This window comes from Maniola jurtina, chromosome W (assembly GCF_905333055.1).
Source record: "Maniola jurtina chromosome W, ilManJurt1.1, whole genome shotgun sequence".
Lineage (NCBI taxonomy): Eukaryota > Metazoa > Arthropoda > Insecta > Lepidoptera > Nymphalidae > Maniola > Maniola jurtina.
Window position 1 is genome coordinate 4,256,893 of NC_060057.1, and position 20,492 is coordinate 4,277,384.

The 20,492-nt window shown below is 39.6% G+C and overlaps 1 protein-coding gene across 1 annotated transcript; it reads left to right on the plus strand.

Moving 5' to 3' along the window:
• The first annotated feature begins 5,276 nt into the window (after positions 1-5,276).
• Positions 5,277-19,336, plus strand: LOC123879921 (ras-related protein Rab-11A-like). Its single transcript, XM_045927780.1, has 6 exons — positions 5,277-5,565; positions 6,008-6,129; positions 17,288-17,520; positions 17,952-18,067; positions 18,403-18,539; positions 19,088-19,336. The coding sequence occupies exons 1-5, from the start codon at positions 5,526-5,528 to the stop codon at positions 18,531-18,533; spliced, it is 642 nt and encodes a 213-aa protein (XP_045783736.1). The 5' UTR covers positions 5,277-5,525; the 3' UTR covers positions 18,534-18,539; positions 19,088-19,336.
• Positions 19,337-20,492: the final 1,156 nt, after the last annotated feature.

A 20,492-nucleotide genomic window follows, 5' to 3' on the forward strand; every position in this document is an offset into this window, starting at 1 on the left:
ATGTAAAAATAAATTCCGCCATTTTGAATTTTTTTTCTATTCATCGAGTAGACCGTCGGACCCTGATCATCTCTTGCCAAGAAACCACACTTCCATCTTTTATACCCTCCGAGCTGGACACCGGCGAAATTTGTATGGCGGCCATCTTTTCTTCGCCATTTTGAATTTTTTTCCAGCTATTTGGCAATTGGATGACGTCATGAATGACATTTGCTCGAGCACCCCCAACCTATCTTCAATACCTTAAGCGGGCCTTCCACCCGTCTCCGAAACCCTCAATCATCAGCTCTCTCCATAATTTTGGCTTACTAACTTTTTGTTTTCTATACGACACCATCAGTGAAAAAAAAATTTTTCATACAAAATTTTACAGGAGTTTCTTAGTTGAAAATCTCGAAAATCTCCCCAATAGTGGCAACACCGGTTGCATATCTCGATACTGCCAGCCGAGATACACAATCGATTCATACATATTGACTTTCCAAAATGTTGCCAACTGCCTCAAAAACGTGATCAAAATTTCGAAAAATTCAAAAAAATACAAAATGGCCGCCAACTCGTTTTACAGAAATAAATTACAACGTTGTACAACTTTTCCAATAACAACAGGATATACCGCTTCCGATGACGTTGCAATCTCTCCTCTCGCTCGCACCCACGTGAAACGATCGCCCCTGAAAAAACACCACGTCGAAAATCACTTTTTCTTGATAAATTCCAGTGTTGCCAGTCTTCGGTGACAAAAGTACGCAAATGTCATTTGTACGAGCAAAACACGTAATCGCTCATACTCAGATTTTTCAAAAAGCCCGTATTTCGATTTTGTACAATTTCCCGAAAATCTTGAAATTTCCCCAAAAATGGGGTAATTTTTTTCCTCCAATCTATACCTCGAGCCTATACGTACAATCGCTTCAAAGAAGCCGAATCGCTCCGATGTTGCCAACTTTGGGATATTTAACTTTTAAAATTGCGTTTTTTCGTACCTCTAACCTAACGGCCGCCATGACAGCCGCCATCTTGAATTTTTAAAAACCACTCCCTTTCTGTCAAAATACAGGATAATCGTGGGCGAAATAGGAAAAAATAATTATCCTCAACTACCCCGTCTTGGATCTGTGGCGCCGCGGTTCGGGGTCGAAAAATCAAAATTTTGAAAACGCTACGATTCGGCCGCCATCTTGTTTTTTCAATTTTTTCGACATTTCCCATTAATCGTTTACTACTTTCTTCAAAGTTTGCAAAATTCGACGAAATCGGTTGGAAAACAACGGAGCTGCAAAAATCACGTCGGCCGCCATCTTGTTTTTCCGAAATGTCATAATTTTTCCCCAGTCGAATTCCCCACCCGAACACATTTCCCCTACATCATTATATCATTTTCCATCTCTTTCTAGGAGAACAATTATGTCAATGAGTCAGTGAGTGAGTGAGTGGTAATCGAGCTATATATAGTATAATATAATAATAGTTTTTGCTCGGTGCGCGAGCTGCTAAAGCAGCTCACGTGACGTGGTAAGGTAAACTTTATTATATAAAACCAAATTGATTTATTAAAATACATAATTCACCTCGAAAAACCCCATAAAATGACAGGCATTTCTATTTTTTGTAGAAAATGTAAGTCCGCCATCTTGGATTTGAAAATAAATGTCGTTATCAAAATCAGCACCCAGAAAAACCCTGAAAACGATATCCATATTATTTTTTGTAAATTAGGATAATAATTTAGTAGGGTGCGTGGGTGCGCGGACCACTAAAGTGGTCCGCGAGCATGCAGAGTTTGTTCCACCGAGTAGACCTTCGGACCCTGATCATCTTTTGCCAAGAAACCACTCTTCCATCTTTTATAGCCTCCGAGATAGACACCGACGAAATTTGTACGGCGGCCATCTTGTTTTTCCAAAATTTTCCACTTTTTCTATTAATCATACTACATTCTTCAAAGATTGCGAGTTTCAACGAAATCGGTTGGAAAACAAAAGAGTTGCAAAAATCATATAGGCCGCCATCTTGTTTTTCTGAAATGTCATAATTTTTCCCTACTCATATCGCGCTTCAAAACATATCTCCCCTACATTATCGTATCGTTTCTTGTCTCTTTCTAGGAGAATGAGGCATTCAATATTCGCCATACAAAATGTATGGAAAATATAATTCCGCCATTTTGATTTTTTTTTATATTCATCGAGTAAACCTTTGGATCCTGATCCTCTTTTGCCAAGAAACCGCACCTCCATCTTTTATACCCTCCGAGCTGGACGCCAGCGAAATTTGTATGGCGGCCATCTTTTTTTCGCCATTTTGAAATTTTTTTCAGCTTTTTGGCAATTGGATGACGTCATGAATGACATTTGCTCGAGCACCCCCCACCTATCTTCAATACCTTAAGCGGACCCTACACCCGTCTCTGAAATCCTCAATCATCAGCTGTCTCCATAATTTTGGCTTACTAAGTTTTTGTTTTCTATACGATACCATCAGTGAAAAAAAAATTTTTCATACAAAATTTTACAGGAGTTTCTTAGTCTCGAATCTCGAAAATCTCCCCAAAAGTGGCAACACCGGTTGCATATCTCCATACTGCCAGCCGAGATACACAATCGATTCATACATATTGACTTTCCAAAATGTTGCCAACTGCCTCAAAAACGTGATCAAAATTTCGAAAAATTAAAAAAAATACAAAATGGCCGCCAACTCGTTTTGCAGAAATAAATTACATCGTTGTACAACTTTTCCAATAACTACAGGATATACCGCTCCCGATGACGTTTCAATCTCTCCTCTCGCTCGCACCCACGCGAAACGATCGCCCCTAAAAAAAGACCACGTCGAAAATCACTTTTTCTTTGATAAATTCCAGTGTTGCCAGTCTCCGGCGACAAAAATACTCAAATGTCATTTGTATGATCAAAACACATAATCGCTCATACTCGGATTTTGCGAAAAGTCCGTATTTCGATTTTTTACAGTTTCCCGAAAATCTTGAAAATTCCCGAAAAATGGGGTAATTTTTTTCCTCCAATCTATACCTCGAGCCCATACGTACAATCGCTACATAGAAGCCGAATCGCTCCGATGTTGCCAACTTTCAGATATTTAACTTTTAAAATTGCGTTTTTTCGTACCTCTAACATAATGGCCGCCACGACAGCCGCCATCTTGAATTTTTAAAAATCACTCCCGTTCTGTCAAAATACAGGATAATCGTAGACGAAACCAGAAAAAAATAATTATTATCGATTTCCCGTTTCGGATCTGTGGCGCCGCGGTTCGGGGTCGAAAAATCAAAATTTTGAAAACGCTACGGTTCGGCCGCCATCTTGTTTTTTCAATTTTTTCGACATTTCCCATTAATCGTTTACTATTTTCTTCAAATATTGCAAAATTCAACGAAATCGGTTGGAAAACAACGGAGCTGCAAAAATCACGTCGGCCGCCATCTTGTTTTTCCGAAAAGTCATAATTTTTCCCCAGAGGGTTCCCGAATCCGAACACATCTCCCCTACATCACTATATCATTTTCCTTCTCTTTCTAGGAGAACAATTATGTCAATGAGTGAGTCAGTCAGTGGTAATTGAGCTATATATAGTATAATAAAATAATATAATATAAAGTGCAAAAATTTTTTCATCGTCTGTGTATCTAGAACCTTTTCCTTTTACACCAGATAATCTTAATTGTGAGTCGACCAATATTTTTCCAAAATTACTCAGTAGACGATACTTTTTGATGAAAAGTTTTACTTGAGTAGACCATGACAGTGTCTTTGATTTTAATTTATTAAATCTCAAAGTCAAATTTCGTAACTTCATTTTTAACATTTCATTCCCCACACGTAGCTTTTGCTTACGAGGGGTCTCATTTTGACCTAAACGAACTCTAGGAATTAAATCTGACTTTACATGGGACTTATGACGTCTAGAATGTGATTTTACACGTACTGGAGTTCTTTGTATCGCAGATATAACATCAGAAGGCATGGTGTTAGATGGAAGAGGACTCAGTTGACCAACTGTTAGTTCTGGCTCTGTAGATTGGTTTTGAGTTTCTGTACTTGTACTACAGGAATGTACTACATTTGTAGTTATAGAATCTGTCATAGAATCAGACTGTACGTAAAAATCAGGTTCAGTAGTTTCTTTATTTATTTGAGAAGCCACACACTGGACTTGCTCATTACTTGGTGTAACAATACTCTGATTGTTAGGTTCAAAATCACGTTCAGTAATATCTCTACTTTGAACACATGGGACTTGATCATTTGTAGGTGGAAAAACAGATTGTTTATTGTAATCAAAGTCAGTTTGAACATTAACTGTGTCTATCAGAGAGACTGATGGATTAACAATTCTTACACTGAGAGGTTGGCCAGATTGAAGAGGAAATACTTCCAAAAATTGCTCGTTTCGAGAAGATGTAGCTATATTTTGCTTAGGCAGATGCAATGTAGGAATTGCATCTGCCGTTAGTCTGTGAGATTTAACATGTTGAGGTAAAAAATGAAGTTCGCAAATCTTAACATTCTTTAATGACTTACGGGAATATTTGCGAAGAAATGGACATCGAACTAACCATGCCTTCCACGTTACCTTCGTAAACGGTACCTTGCGTAAATTGGAGGTGTTTTTACACCCAGGAACACAACACTGCCTTATCGCGAATAAATTTTAGCACTTGAGGACAAAAATTCTGTTTACGCTATCTTTATGCAATAGATTGCCCTAAGATCAGATTTTAGCAGAATACCAAGCGTAAATCATACTATAGGTACATCTTTTACACAAAACAAACTAAAAAAGAATTAGGAAATAATAAATATAAAAGGATCCTGTTAAAACTGAAGCGAAGCACCGGGTCCAATCTTTCAAATTCTCGCACCAATAAAATCGTTTAGAAAAAATGGAGGTCAAGGTGATTATGGTGAAAATTATTGTTGAAAATGACACACAACAGCCATGTTTTTTTTTTCGTTTAATCTTAACTTATTGGTTGATTCGAAATAGTGGTGGCTTCTTATTGGCTCATTCAAATGCAAATAGCCAATAAAAATTTAGGTGCATTTCAAATGAACCAATTAAATTCGATTATATACTGAGATCTCATACTCTCATAGATATATACTCTCATTATATACAAATCAAATGTACATAGTCGGGTTGAACGAGACAAAGGGAGCCACGGTACAAAACGAGAGGGATGGACTGATGCATTTACTTCGCCCTCGACTTGACAGGCCCAACAAAACAAAAACGTCAAATCAAAACATTTGATTTCTGAACGCAAAACAGGGGCGTAAAATAATCCGCCATCTTGTTCCAGTGACAATTTAAGATTTAATTTAGTTTTAAACCCGTCTTTTTTCAATTAATCCGATAGTTAAAGTGATATTTTGTGAGCTGTGGTGTGTTTAAAAAGCCTGTGATATTTTTGTGTACAATTATTTTGTTTACTATACGCATAACTTGACATTATTAGTTGACCGATTTTGACGTCGAAGGAACAACTAGTAATAATCAAAATGGGTACAAGAGAGGACGAATACGATTATTTATTCAAAGGTAAGTTTAGTATTAATGCCTGCTAAACCTACTATAAACTTATAAGAATGATTTATAGTTGATAAGTTGTTGAGTTTTTGGTTTTACGATGACTATTGTTTCGTTTGGAATGACGTAGATTATTGACTTGGATATCGAATTTTTCGCATATTTTCAATGAGAATTTAGTAAAAGCGAGGTTAATTCACGTAATTCATAAACGATAAGTGTCATTTTGGAGTTTTGTGAAAGTTTCGCTTTGTTTGATATCAGCTGATTAGATTCTTGGTGATCGATTTTCTATAAAGTTTCGTACACCATGAGTCACCTTCGTCAGTCATCTCAGATCAATTTATTTGCCAAAAAAGGAACGTAGTACGAATATTGAATTATTGTTTTGTTTACGTTGTTATTTGCGAAGTTATTGAAACTTAATATACTTAGCTCAGTGCTTTTTTTACAGTTGTTTTGATTGGCGATTCAGGAGCCGGAAAGAGCAGTCTCGTCTCACGTTTTACTAGAAATGAATTCAATTTAGAATCAAAATCTACAATAGGTGTGGAGTTTGCAACAAAAAGTATAGAGGTAAATAATCTACTATTTATTACACAATGTACCTAATAGTTTGTTTATTTGGCATTATGCAAAAAATTGTATAGTTAACACAGAACAATGTGGCTAGTATGTAGTACACAATGTGGTTGTTGTTGTTGTAGCTTCTCTCTCTTTGTACTGCCATTAGACATTCTACAATAATTCCACCAAAATTGTACTCAATCTCTAAACTGAACTCAATTGACAAGTTTAAATCTGCTCCTGTCTTTTTCAGCATGAATCATTATGAAAGAGACAGTAATACATTAAGAGCTGGTATTTTAGTTTTAGAGATTACATACATGAGAAATAGCTACATGCTACAATCTACATGCTAAATCTGTCTAAAAGTATTGCTCTCTTTTTCATATGCGGAAAGGGATATCATTAGATTTAGGCCTGTTAACTTAGTTTAGTTAGAGATTGTGTACAAAAAAAAAATAGTCACTATCTTTCCAAGCATATAAGTTAGACTTCAGGATCCTCTAACTTTGACCAAATTGGTCTAGAAATATCTCAAGCTGAATTTCACACAGGCAAAGTTAAAGACAAAGCTACATATTTGTTTTTAGCTGTATGATCTGTGAATCACATAGTATGTAAGGAATTTGAAATCTGCTTCTTTGTTTCACAACATTGTTATTGTTTAAGTGTATGAACAGTTTTTCTAAGATAATGACAATAACCACAATAACCTTTATGTTTGGTTTATCTATCATGAAGTGAACCTTAGCATCTTCGTGTAAATTACTTCATTTAAGAGAAATTTAATAAAAGTACATATTCTGCTATTAAAACAAACCACTTTTTAGTATCAAAATATTATTGTATAGTTTGTAGATTTCAAGTAATTAATTTTGGTAAATAAATTAACATGTATCTGCTTACAACTAACCAATGCAATTAGTTATCTCATGTTAGATATAATTTGTTATCTACATCTGATTTGCTCATGCTAATCTATTAATCATAACTGGGCATAATGATTTAAGTTATTGTGATTTTTACTCATGTTTAATTAAAATAGTGAAATGTGAATGTAAGTGTACTTTCATCTGTTATGGTAGCTAAGGTCTCATTCAGGAGTCGCAGGGTGTTTCACAGTAGTTATGCTTATTGTGGTGTGGCCAAATGAAACTTATGCTGATACTAGCTTATGCCTGTGACTTCGTCCACATGGACTACACAAATTTCGAACTCCTATTTTACCCCTCATCCTTAGGGGTTGAATTTTCAAGAATCATTAATATTGGTTGTGATGTAACAACAAATTCACAGTTTTTGGATTTCCCCCTTTAGCTATGATATAGGACATTGCTACCTGCCAAATTCCATGATTCTAGGGCCCCTTAAGTACCCTATATTGTTTGATTCCCTTGACAGCTATTGAGTCTTGACAGACAATGAAGTGTACACAGAGGGACGCTAACAATTTTTTTAGTTTGGAGGTATTATCGCAGGTAACTTATCAATCTTACCATTAACAAAAAATAAATTAGTCATACATTTGTGATGAATAAAAATTATAGATATTATTACAGTGTCATTCTTCAATGAATCATCAAAGCACAAAGAACTAAAAATACTTTGTTTCCGTAGTTTTATTATCACTACTATGTTATGAGTTCTTGATTTATCTCAAGACTTTGGTGTTTTTTTAATTTGTCCTATAAAAATCCCATTAGAGGAAATGTCTCCTTTATAAGTGCTCTAGAAAGGGGTGGTTATGGTCTGTTATAATGTTTGTGACATATTTGGCTCCTCTCCAAATATAGTATTTGGTTATTTATGTTTTGTATTTAGAGTTCATAATATATTGAAGTTAAAAACTTAGCCAGTTCTATAATCATTAGCCAGTTCTATATTCATCAGTTGCGCGAGCGCCGCGCCCCGTATCGGTCGTGTGGAGTGTGCCTGCTGTACGGCGGCGCTGCAGTTTTGAAAAATGACGTTATCGTGCAATAATTGTAGGGTCGTAATATGTGAATTATTAACGTACGTAAAAGCAAAATTGTCTGTGGCTGATGAAGACAGCATTGTGAGGATTTGTGCCGCGACCTTCTCATCGGAGGAGATCGAGGAAAGTTATAAATTGCTCGTCGATTCCCTACCGCAGGATCTGCGTAAAACTGCGAGGAGAGGAAAAGGCAAAGAAAACCGTTTTTTAAACGACATAATCAGTCTTTTTAAGGGCACTGACCCTGATGTTTTGCCAGTGTTCGTAGCGAGAGACTTAGATAAGTTACCCCCGATTACGTTTGATCACCTTGACGTCTCAAAACTACTTAAGGATCTGGCCGTTGTGCAGGCCGAGATAAAAGATATTAAGTCGTCATATGTAACTATCGACCAGCTGGAAAAAGTGAGAACTGAGTGCCAAAGTCACCGATATACATCGCCGCCCTTCTCAGCTGCAAAGGTGAACATGAAAAGAGGCGCATATCGGGACAGTGGGCCCATTGGATTGTCGCAACTCGATGATACGATCATTACAAATCACAGCGATCGTCCTAACGTTGAGTCGTCATCTCCGAGAGATCTTAGTTTAAACTATAGGAGCATAAATTATATGGAAGGTAGTGCGGAGGGTAGTTATAAATCTCAACGTATCCTGAGCGGCGAAGGCGCGCGCGCCGCGGAACAGGTGAGCGCCGCGGGCGCGGGCGGCGCGGGTGATGTGTCATCGCAACCAGCGGTGAGTGCGCCGAGCGCTCAGCCGGCCAGCGAGACGGCTCCGATCCGGGCAGCGGGTGTGTTGTCGTTCGCTGAGGTGACTAAGACAGAAGGCGAATGGAATGTTGTACAGCGTCGGAAACCGAAAACGAGATCGTATCGTTACCAGGGAGTCGCGGGGGTCTCCAATGACGAGAATTGTAACTTTAAAGCCGCCGACAGAAAAGTCCCAATTTTTATTACCATGATACACAAAGATACCACGGAGAAGGATATTATGGATTACGTCTATAACAAAACGAAAGAGCATATCAATCTCGAAAAGATTTCCTTTTTACGAGGAAACAAGGACTATAACGCGTACAAATTTTTTGTATCAGAGCGGAAAATAGAAATATTTTTAGATGCAACACTCTGGCCGGAGGGAGTAATATTCAGGCGTTTCGTCAATTTCAAGCGAAATAACAGCAATGGTGCGAACGGTGTGGCGACGAATACCGTGAACGGCCCTACCCCGACTGTTAATGGATAAAAGATTCACCTGCAATTTAGTAAGCTTCAACTGTAAAAGTATTAAGCGCTCAGTTGACAATGTGAGGCTTTTGTGTCAGTCGGCGAGTGTGATAGCACTTCAAGAAACGTGGTTATTTGGGCATGATATTCAGTTTCTTAGCGGGATTGATGAGCGTTTCGGCAGCACGGGCACTTCTGCAATGGATGCGGCGGCGGGCATGGTGTGCGGCCGGCCTTATGGAGGTGTAGCGCTGCTATGGAATAAAAATATTTTCCAAAATGTGTCGGTCGTGTGTTGTGATAATCCACGAATATGTGCCATAGAAATAGTGCTGGGCGATAGGTCTATTTTAGTGTTTAGTATTTATATGCCTACAGATAAAATGGTGAACCTTACGGAATTCACTGATTGCCTCAGTTCGGTGAGTGCTATTATTAACAGTATGAACGTAGAATGTGTTTACATCCTTGGCGACTTTAACGCCCATCCGAATGAACGTTTTTATAACGAGTTGACGTGTTTTTGTGACGAGCAAGAGTGGTCATGTGTGGATGTACAGATTTTAGGCATAAGGTCGGACACATACACGTTTGTGAGTGAAGCCCACGGGTCGAGGCGGTGGCTTGATCACTGCGTGACGACCAACTCGGCTTATTCGTCAATTTCCAATGTATATGTAAAGTACGATGTGTATTGGTCCGACCATTATCCGTTGATTATTGAGTGTGACTTGGATATGGTTAAACCAAAGTTGACGAGTGTATGTAACATGCCGAGCGAGATTCTATGGGGAGATAGAAAACCGGAAGAAATAGTGATTTATACGAAACTATGTCATGAAAAATTAAAAGCTATTGATTTTCCCGAGGAATTTCGTTCGTGTAGTGATTGTGTTTGCGGGCGTATCGATCACACATTACTTATCGATAAATTGTATAGCGACATTGTAAATGTTCTGTCTGTGGCTGCCACTGAATCCAAAACTGTAAGATCGCGCGTTGGGAAGCGTCCTGTGGCGGGGTGGAACAGGTATGTTCGCGATGCACACAGGGAGGCCCGGTCGAAGTTTTTAATATGGGTCTGGTGGGGTAAACCAAAATATGGTAGGGTCTATGACGACATGCATCGAAGTCGCAGTCTATTTAAGTCACGCTTACGGTGGTGTCAGAACCACAGCGAACAAATAAGGATGAATATCTTGGCTTCACAGCATGCGAAAAATGATTTTCGTAACTTTTGGAAATCCACCAATAAATCAAACGGTAGGCCTGGCCTACCAGTGAGCGTGAGTGGTATTAATGAGCATAGTCTTATAGCAGACATGTTTAAAGAACATTTCACAGTGACTTCACCGTTGGGACCATCACAGTCCGTCAGTGATGAGTGTACGTGTGGCCAGGAGATTGGAATCCGTTTTACAGCTAAGGATGTCAATAATGCTATAACTTCTATGTCGCGTGGAAAGTCTCCTGGCCATGACGGGCTGAGTATTGAACATCTGCAGCATGCGGGTCCTCACTTACCTAGAGTACTTTCCATGTTGTACAACTTATGTATAGCGCATTCGTACTTACCCGCTGCACTGATGAGAACTGTGGTGGTGCCAATTGTGAAAAACAAAACTGGGGACATATCTGATAAAGCCAACTACAGGCCTATCTCACTTGCCGCGGTTGTGGCGAAAGTGCTTGACAGTTTGCTTAACATCCAGCTGGATAAACATATACTCCTACACGACAATCAGTTTGGCTTCAGGCCAGGTTTATCAACAGAGTCGGCCATATTATGTTTAAAGCAAACTGTAAAGTACTATACGGACAGACGAACGCCTATTTATGCGTGTTTTCTGGACCTTAGCAAGGCATTTGACCTGGTAAGTTACGATATCCTATGGCAGAAATTGAAAGACACCGGACTGCCCGAAGAAGTTACTAGGATCTTCAAATATTGGTATCGAAACCAGGTCAATGTCGTGAGATGGTCCGAAACGTATTCGCAGCCATATAGGTTAGAGTGCGGCGTGCGACAGGGGGGCTTAACTTCCCCTAAGCTCTTTAACCTTTATGTCAACGCACTGATAGAGTCGCTTAGCACTACTCATGTTGGTTGGCATATTGACGGAGTATGTCTCAACAACATCAGTTACGCAGATGACATGGTGTTGCTCAGTGCTTCTGTTTGTGGCTTGGCAAAATTGTTAAGCATGTGTGAAAGCTACGCCCGCAGTCACGGGTTAACGTATAATGTAAAAAAAAGCGAATGCATGGTCTTTCAGGCCAAGGGGAAACCAGTGCCCTCAAACGTACCACCCATTAAGTTATACGGTACCCCCTTAAAGAGGGTGTTTCAGTTCAAATACCTAGGGCATCTGGTGTCTTTTGACCTGACGATGAAAGACGATGCTGACATAGAGAGAGAACGCAGGGCATTGTCTATTAGAGCGAACATGATCGCTCGCAGGTTTGCTCGTTGTACTATTCCTGTAAAAGTAACGCTCTTTAGAGCTTACTGCACTTCTTTTTACACGAGTAGCCTGTGGGTGGACTACACGCAGAAACAGTACAATGCCCTGCGTGTCCAGTACAATAATGCATTCAGGATGCTATTGGGCCTGCCTCGTTACTGCAGCGCGTCGGGTATGTTCGCGGATGCGCATGTGGATTGCTTTTATACTACCATGCGTAAGCGGTGCACATCCCTGGTGCGCAGGGTACGGGCTAGTTCCAATGCCATCCTGAGGGCATTTGCTGACAGGTTTGATTGTCAGTACCTGAACCATTGTCATATGGTGCACATGCTGACTAATCAAGCCTGTCTTAGATATAGTATTAGGATTAAGTAATTAGATAGATATAAGATCACTAACATTAGTTTTAAGGTGTGTTATTACTAACAATTATGATCAATTTTATGGTCGAAGTAAAGGATTTTTATTTTTTATTTTATTTTTATACATAAAGTTGTTCACACCCTTAATATTATAGGGTTATATTCTTTTTGTCCTGGGTTTCTTATTCACACTTAGACATATTAGTCCAGGGTATGTGACCTACAGTGACTACAGTGCAGCTTCCTGCCGAATCATTCCAACCAGCTGAGCTCTCTCCAGAATCCTATCAAGCCACCCAGGCTGACAAGGATTGAGGGTTTTTTAATCAATTTCCTAACCTGAAAGTTTTTACAAAGGTAGTAAATAACCAAAACTAGTACTAACTACTACCTAACTACCTAACTGGTAAAGCTCTGGTTGGTTACTCCAGTATATTCATTATCATCATCTTCTCAACAACTTATTGGCTCAGTACCGAGCATTGGTCTCCCTCAGAATGAAAAGGGTTAGTCTACATTTGATGCGTGCCCAGGATTGAACTCTGGACTCCTCCAAATAGGAAGCTGAAGTCTTAACCAATAGGCTATCACTGCTTCTTACCACTAGGCAGTTAGGCACTAGGTTCATTATAGTTGTATTCCTTCATCGCTGAGGGTCGTGACTCCTTTCCATTAATCACATAATGGTAGGAGTTCTCCTGGGACAATTATGCGGTGGGTTCCCACATCCTTCCGCATACAACTCACTAATAGCACGCGATTTTTAGGTTTTTACAGTTATAATCAGATGATAATACCGGGACCCGAGGGCTTAACGTGCTCTCCGAGGCACAGAGGGAGCGAAAAGGCCAAACACGAACCTCCAAAGTCGGTCACCCATCCAGTTACCGACTTGGATCAACGTTGCTTAACAATCGCAATCAATTGATATGCGTTGTCACAACTAGGCCACACGTCTCTCAGGCACTAGGTTGCCTTTAAAAAAACCACCACTTTAAAAAAAATAGCAAGCAAACAAGCAAGCGGATCACCTGATGTTAAGTGATTACCGCTGCCCATGAACATTTGCAGCACCGGGGGAATGTCCAATCCGTTGCCGGTCTTTCTAGAATTTGTTGATCTCCGCCCCTGTAAAAACCCTATGTTGTAATCTAGTGGAAACACACTTCTTAGAAATGCACATAGATATAAACCCACATTATGGTATTCTGACGTGAAATCTGCGAATCGCGATAACAACAAAGGTCACTGAGATGCTTTCATTGCTTGTAATGCGAATTACATCAGAATGTGTGTCTGACCTCATTAGGACTCTGATCCTATTAACATACGTTCTGGTTTTCAGTAACTATACTAAACTATTTAGGCATGATGATTCATAGAACTTTTTTAGACATGGTCAAAACAAAACATCTATCGCGGGTCAAAACAAACGTCTTTTTAGGATTCCGTACCTCAAAAGGAAAAACGGAACCCTTATAGGATCACTTTGTTGTCTGTCTGTTTGTCTGTCCGTCCGTTTGTCTGTCCGTCAAGAAACCTATAGGGTACTTCCCGTTGACCTAGAATCATGAAATTTGGCAGGTAGGTAGGTCTTATAGCACAAGTAAATGAATAAATCCGAAAACCGTGAATTTGTGGTTGTATCAATTAAAAAAAAAATTAAAACGTGTTGCAATTTTCAAAGTAAGATAACTATACCAAGTGGAGTATCATATGAAAGGGCTTTACCTGTACAGTGTAAAACAGATTTTTATTTATTTTTATGCATAATGTTTTTGATTTATCGTGCAAAATGTCGAAAAAAAAATACCCAAGTTCGGAACCCTCGGTGCGCGAATCCGACTCGCACTTGGCCGGTTTTTTTCTTTGGGGGAGGAAAAAATCCCTACAGACTTCTGCCGGCTGGCAGGGTGTGTCAGACTCGCACGGACTTAAATAACCTCCCCATGTCGTCTAAGGTGAGCACGGAAATGCGTGGCATTACTTCGTGCAATCAAAACAAGGGTTACTTATCTACTTGTATAAGTGATGATAGCCTAGTGGTTAAGACTTCCGCCTTTAATTCAGGAGGTCGGGGGCTCGATCCCGGGCACGCACCTCTAACTTTTCAGAATTATAATATGCGGTTCGAACAATTAAATAGGTATCAAGGTAAACAGCATGCATCGCGAAGAAAACTCCATGCCTCGAGTTCTCCATAATGTTTTCAAAGGTGTGTGAAGTTTGCCAATCTGCACTTGGTTAGCATGGTGGACTATGGCCAACTCCTTTTCATTCTGAGAGGAGACCCGTGCTCAGTAGTGAGCCGACGAAGGATAGATGATGATGACCTAAAGCTATCTCATCACTTTCTATCATACATTACTAGCTGATGCCCGCGACTTCGTTCGCGTGGATGTAGGTTTTTAAAATTCCCGCGGGAACTCTTTGATTTTCCGGGATAAAAGTAGCCTATGTGCTAATCCAGGGTCTAATCTATCTCCATTTTAAATTTCAGCCCAATCCGTCCAGTAGTTTTTGCGTGAAGGAGTAACAAACACACACACACACACACACACACACACACACACACACACACAAAAACTTTCTCCTTTATAATATTAGTGTGATTATGTTAAAATTTTTACAATCACACTAATATTATAAAGGCGAAAGTTTGTATGTGTGTGTGTGTGTGTGTGTGTGTGTGTGTGTGTGTGTGTATGTTTGTTACTCCTTCACGCAAAAACCACTCGACGGATTTGGCTGAAATTCGGAATGGAGATAGATAATATCCTGGATTGGCACATAGGCTACTTTTTATCCCTGAAAATCAAAGAGTTCCCACGGGAATTTTAAAAAACCTACATCCACGCGAACGAAGTCGCGGGCATCAGCTAGTAGGACAATAATAGTCAGTTGGTGGATTTGTAAGATGGTATAGTTATCGTAGATATATCATCGGAAGCAGACGTGTCCAAGAATGAGGAGGTCAAACAAAAAAGCTGTTCAGTTAAATTCAAGCAACCAAACCTTGTTTTGACCTTGATAAGTGCATAGCAAACGTTTCGTGTTGTCTATTATAGACTCAACCCCCAAGAGTACCGATACAACAGAGCTTGTTTGTTCGATAGGCAAATGACGTTATCTTACCATTAGATTTATAAATAACTACATGGTGCCCGCGACTTCATCCGCCTGGATTTAGGTTTTAAATAATCATGTGGTAATTCCTTGATTTTCTGTTACGAAAGTATCCTTATGTCCGTACTCACTCCATTATCAGAATGTAAATTAAGGGTCATAATATGTAGCTCACTAGATGATGCCCGCGACTTCGTCCGCGTGGATTGAGGTTTTTTCAACAATCCGGTGGGAACTCTGCTTTTCCGGAATGAAAAAGTTACCCATGTCAATTGTCGGGATGCAAGCTACTTCTGTATCTTTCATATAAATCGGTTGAATGAATCCCGTGGGAACTCTTTGATTTCCCAGGATGAAAAGTAGCCTATGTCCCTGATAGTTAGCTTCCACCCTGGGGTGTGTAAGCTAACTATACCAAATTTTATCAAAATCGGTTAAACTGTTGAACCGTGAAAAGCTAGCAGGCAGACAGACACACTCTCGCATTAATAATATCAGTATGGATATGGATTAGAGCCACCCGGCACCTGACCAGCACCGCCTCGTCCTTTGGCGTCCACTGTCGACAGGTGTTCCATGGGTGGACACTGCGTTGTCCCCAGTGAACCTCGCGTGGTCGACGAGTGCGTCGCTTAGTCAAGGAGTTGGACGTTGCGTGGGCCACTTAGATAGTCTGTCAGCGATTAGCACTAGGTCAATGGTCAAGAAGGAAAAAAAACCAGCCAAGTGCGAGTCAGACTCGCGCACCAAGGGTTCCGTACTCGGATATTTTTTCCGACATTTTGCACGATAAATCAAAAACTTCTTACTATATGGCCGATTAGATTTACAAGTTTCTTTGTAAGACCCATGTAGTAGTTTCTTTGTAGAGCCAAGTAGCCTACTTAAGTATACAAAAAATGTTCCGTTAGTCTATTGCTGTACCAATAAGTATAACGGAAAAAGGTTCTCTCGCGAGAGAACGCCGAAAGTCCTTTCGATTAAAAATTCAAATCGCACAAACTCACAGTGGATGTGTCAATGACCCCATTATGAATTATGCGTATGACCTCTTAGCGTTCTCAATTTTTTCATATCGTAATTGCTTCTATACAGATACCTCATTAATACATTAGAGTTTAGATTAGAGTGTGCCTACTGTTGATTTTACTAACCGACTGTAATATAAAGTAAAGGTTTTTATATTCAATACCTATAGGCACACGCTTGACCACAATCACACCTGATTGAAAGTGATGATGTGGCCCAAGATGGGACGCGTTTATTTATACATTGCCTATTCACACTTGTTTCAAAGCACAGATACCTAGACTGTAATTGGTAGAAAACAGATCGCGGAAGAGTATTTTAAACCTTAGCCATGGGTATGAGGAATGATGGTGCAAAACGTTTTGTGTGTGTAGATGGAATGTTGACGACATAAGGATCGAAGTCGATCAATGATTTTGAACAATCCCAGATGTATTTGATCATGATTTCATAGTTATTTTGTTGGAAACGTAATACATCAGTATGACTAGAAGGGACCCCTTCCGGAATGTGTGAAGTCTATTGTTGAAGATGATTAGATTTAATTGAACCAGTATGCGGCGTCCGAGATTTCTAAAAATAGACATACGAGGTTGATTAGGTGCATATATTATATAAATAAGTCATCATAACTAATGATTGTTTTAAACTACTATTTACTAGCTGATTCCCGCGGCTTCGTGCGCGTAGATTTAAGTTTTTAAAAATCCTGTTTTCAATTGTTAAATTTACGAATGCGAATCGCACGATCTGGCAGTGGAACGAATAAATCGAAAATCTAAATCAGCATTAGATTATCCATTCGTCCCAGATCCGCGCGCTTTGCAATAGCGCGCGCACTTTAGTAATCGAAAACAATCGATAGATTTTCGAGTGGTTACTGTTATTCGATTGTTATCGAATAATTACATCAATCGAATCGCCCATCGCTACAGTACGGGTCGGTCTTTGTATCAATGTATCATCTGTTGTTTGAAGGTGGACGGCAAAACCATAACGGCCCAGATATGGGACACGGCGGGCCAGGAGAGGTATCGCGCGATGACGTCAGCGTACTACCGCGGCGCGGTGGGTGCACTACTGGTGTACGACATCGCCAAGCATCTCTCGTACGAGAACGTGGAGCGATGGCTGCGCGAGCTGCGCGACCACGCCGACCAGAATATCCTCATCATGCTCGTGGGCAACAAGAGCGATCTCAGGCACCTTAGGTGAGAACTATAGAATACAATACTCTACTGTGTATTCTGAGCGTGTATGCATGCGAGAATTAGTCCATAGGCGGCACTATGAACATTGACATAGACCGGTATTTTCTAAAATTACTGATCCAAACAGTGGTTGATGGACATTTTTAGACTCTTCGACGAGTCCGTCTAGCTACTGTTACGTCTATTTACCAGAATTCCAAGTCTGCCTCTTTACCTACTCCAATTCCCCGAAATCAAATTCATTAGCAAGAACTCAAATTTCAAGGCTCAAAATGGCCTATTTTTTAAGATGGTCTGGTGACTTTAAGGCGCGTATGGTACCCAAGATGGCCTTAAAGTTACCAGAAAGAACATCTTAAATTTGAATGGGAAAGATGTGGTTTCACATTAAAATTTAGTTGGCAACTGAATGTGTATTTGAACGTTTGCAGGTCAGTCCCAACAGAAGAAGCGAAGGCGTTCGCGGAACGGAACGGGCTCTGTTTTATTGAGACGTCCGCGCTCGACTCCACCAACGTAGAGCCGGCCTTCCAAAACATATTAACCGGTAACTATGTTGTTCTCACTTATTCCACACGCCACCACATCTCACTCTCGTACAGAAGAAGCAAGGCGCTTGTGGAACAGAACGGGCTCAGTTTTATTGATTTTGACTTCCACCCTAATTCATTGATTGATTTGATTAATTTAGTATTAAAACTATGAAAGGGCCATAATACTCCTTCCAAGTTAACCCGCTTCCATCTTTGGCTGCATCATCACTTACCACAAGGTGAAATCACAGTCAAGGGCTAACTTCTATCGGAATAAAAAAAATCTACGTCGCTACAAACATTTGATGCTCTGAATACATTGTATGTATGTTTGTGTATTTGTTGGCAGAGATCTACAGGATCGTATCGCAGAAGCAAATGCGCGACCCGCCCGAGGGTGACGTCATCCGGCCCGACGCGGAGCCGGCCGACGTGCGGCCATCAGGCGCCGACTCTGTGCGCAAGCTGTGCTGCCAGTAGTGCGAGGTGTGTACACAGACAAACACACACACAACCAGCACATAAACACTAAGGCTGAGATCTATAGAGCGCACTTTGACATTGCTCAGGCATAAATCTGTCTCGTTTTAACTGAATCTCAGTCTAAGCAAAGTCAAAGTGCGCTCTATGTATTTCAACCTAAGGCTGTCTTTCATAAAACGATAACAGACAGACAAGACAAAAGAATCGGCGTATGCCCGCTAATCACACGCACAACCCCGTTGCCGACGGTTTCACGACCTCAGGAATTCAGACTTCACAACCTTAGGAATTCCTGATTTCACAACCTCAGCAATTCATGACTTCACAACCTCAGCAATTCATGACTTCACAACCTTAGGAATTCATAACTTCACAACCTCAGGAATTCATAACTTCACAACCTCAGAAATTCATGACTTCACAACCTCAGGAATTCATGACTTCACAACGCCAGGAATTCATGACTTCATAACCTCAGGAATTCATGACTTCAAACCTCAGGAAAAAATCAAACGAGATGTTGAAAGTTTCAAGTGAATTTTTTGTTTCAGAAGTCCAGTTAACTTTGGAGTGGAAGAGAGAAGTGAACGGAATACAAACGCAAGTTAATGAATCATTCCCAAACGCCACCAGCCGGCTCCACCTCTAACAAGCAATACACACAGACAGACATGTTGCCAGCACTTCATATACAACCTGCCATTGTAACTACTACACTCGAGCAAGGTTTGATCTATACACGTTTCTAGTAAAAATGCTAAGGCAGTTGTAATACAAGTCTCTAATAACCTAAAGAATGATGGGCAGTGTTACTGTTAAGCGGAATTTACATTACGAAATTGGTTTCACAACATTTCATTTCATCATCAATTGCATGTGTAAACGTCTAATTTCGTAATGCATGTAATCCACACTGACACCATATTATTAGTAGGTATCTGCATTGAACATGTGTGAAACCGGGGCGGGTCGCTAGTAAAAGATAAACAAACGTCGAAACCTCTGAGAAACGCGTAAGCGACCCACTTTGCCCGTCGCTTTAGACCTTTTGGAGTAAGGTTTTTCACTCGTGTTATGATTTCGTTGTCAGTTCGCGGTCACAAGTTCGTATAGGCCGCGTATGGTGCGCCTTTTACGGATTTCAAGCAATATCAAGTTCGATTCTCCCGAACAATTTTGTGTGGGACTTTTTTGTGAACTTTCCATGTGCGTAAACATCTAGAACTATAGAAAGACCTGGACGTGGAAAACTGACTAGGGTACCCTAATAATAATAATAATAATAATCCTTTATTTGCATAATGTGTGTTACAAGATGTTGGTAATTATTACATAGTTCAAACACATTAGCCGTATCGGCGTACAAATATTTTGAATGTTAATTATAAATGAAGTGATATAATCATTATTTCATAAATGTAGATTTGCATGCAGTTTATATGACATGCATTAATTTATTATTATTAGATACACTTGGATACAAATTGAACTAGATTTTAACAAAAAAAATAAAACAAATCAGATCAGATATTAAAGTTAAAACAGATAAGTAAACACATAATGAAGATAGTGTCAAATAATTAAAATGTCCGATTAAAAAATGAAAAAGCCAGTCATGAACATGGATCAATGTCATGAACTCATTAATAAATAAAATGTCGTAAAGATGTCAATCAAATCAAAATTGTTTTTTATCATGTTGGAAATATTCTTCTAAAGAATAGAAATTTTTTCCTTGCAGCCATTTTTTCAACTTTTGCGTAAATTGTTTTATTGGAAGTGATTTTATGTTTGATGGCAATTTATTAAAGATTTTAACTGCCATGGCGTAGCAGTTTTTGTTAAATAATATTGTCTTTGGTGCTCTTGTAAGAATTAGTTTATTAGGATATCTTAAAGATCGAGTTTGAGTTGTTTCGCACATGGTCTTGAAAATATGTTTGTTCAATTTGACAA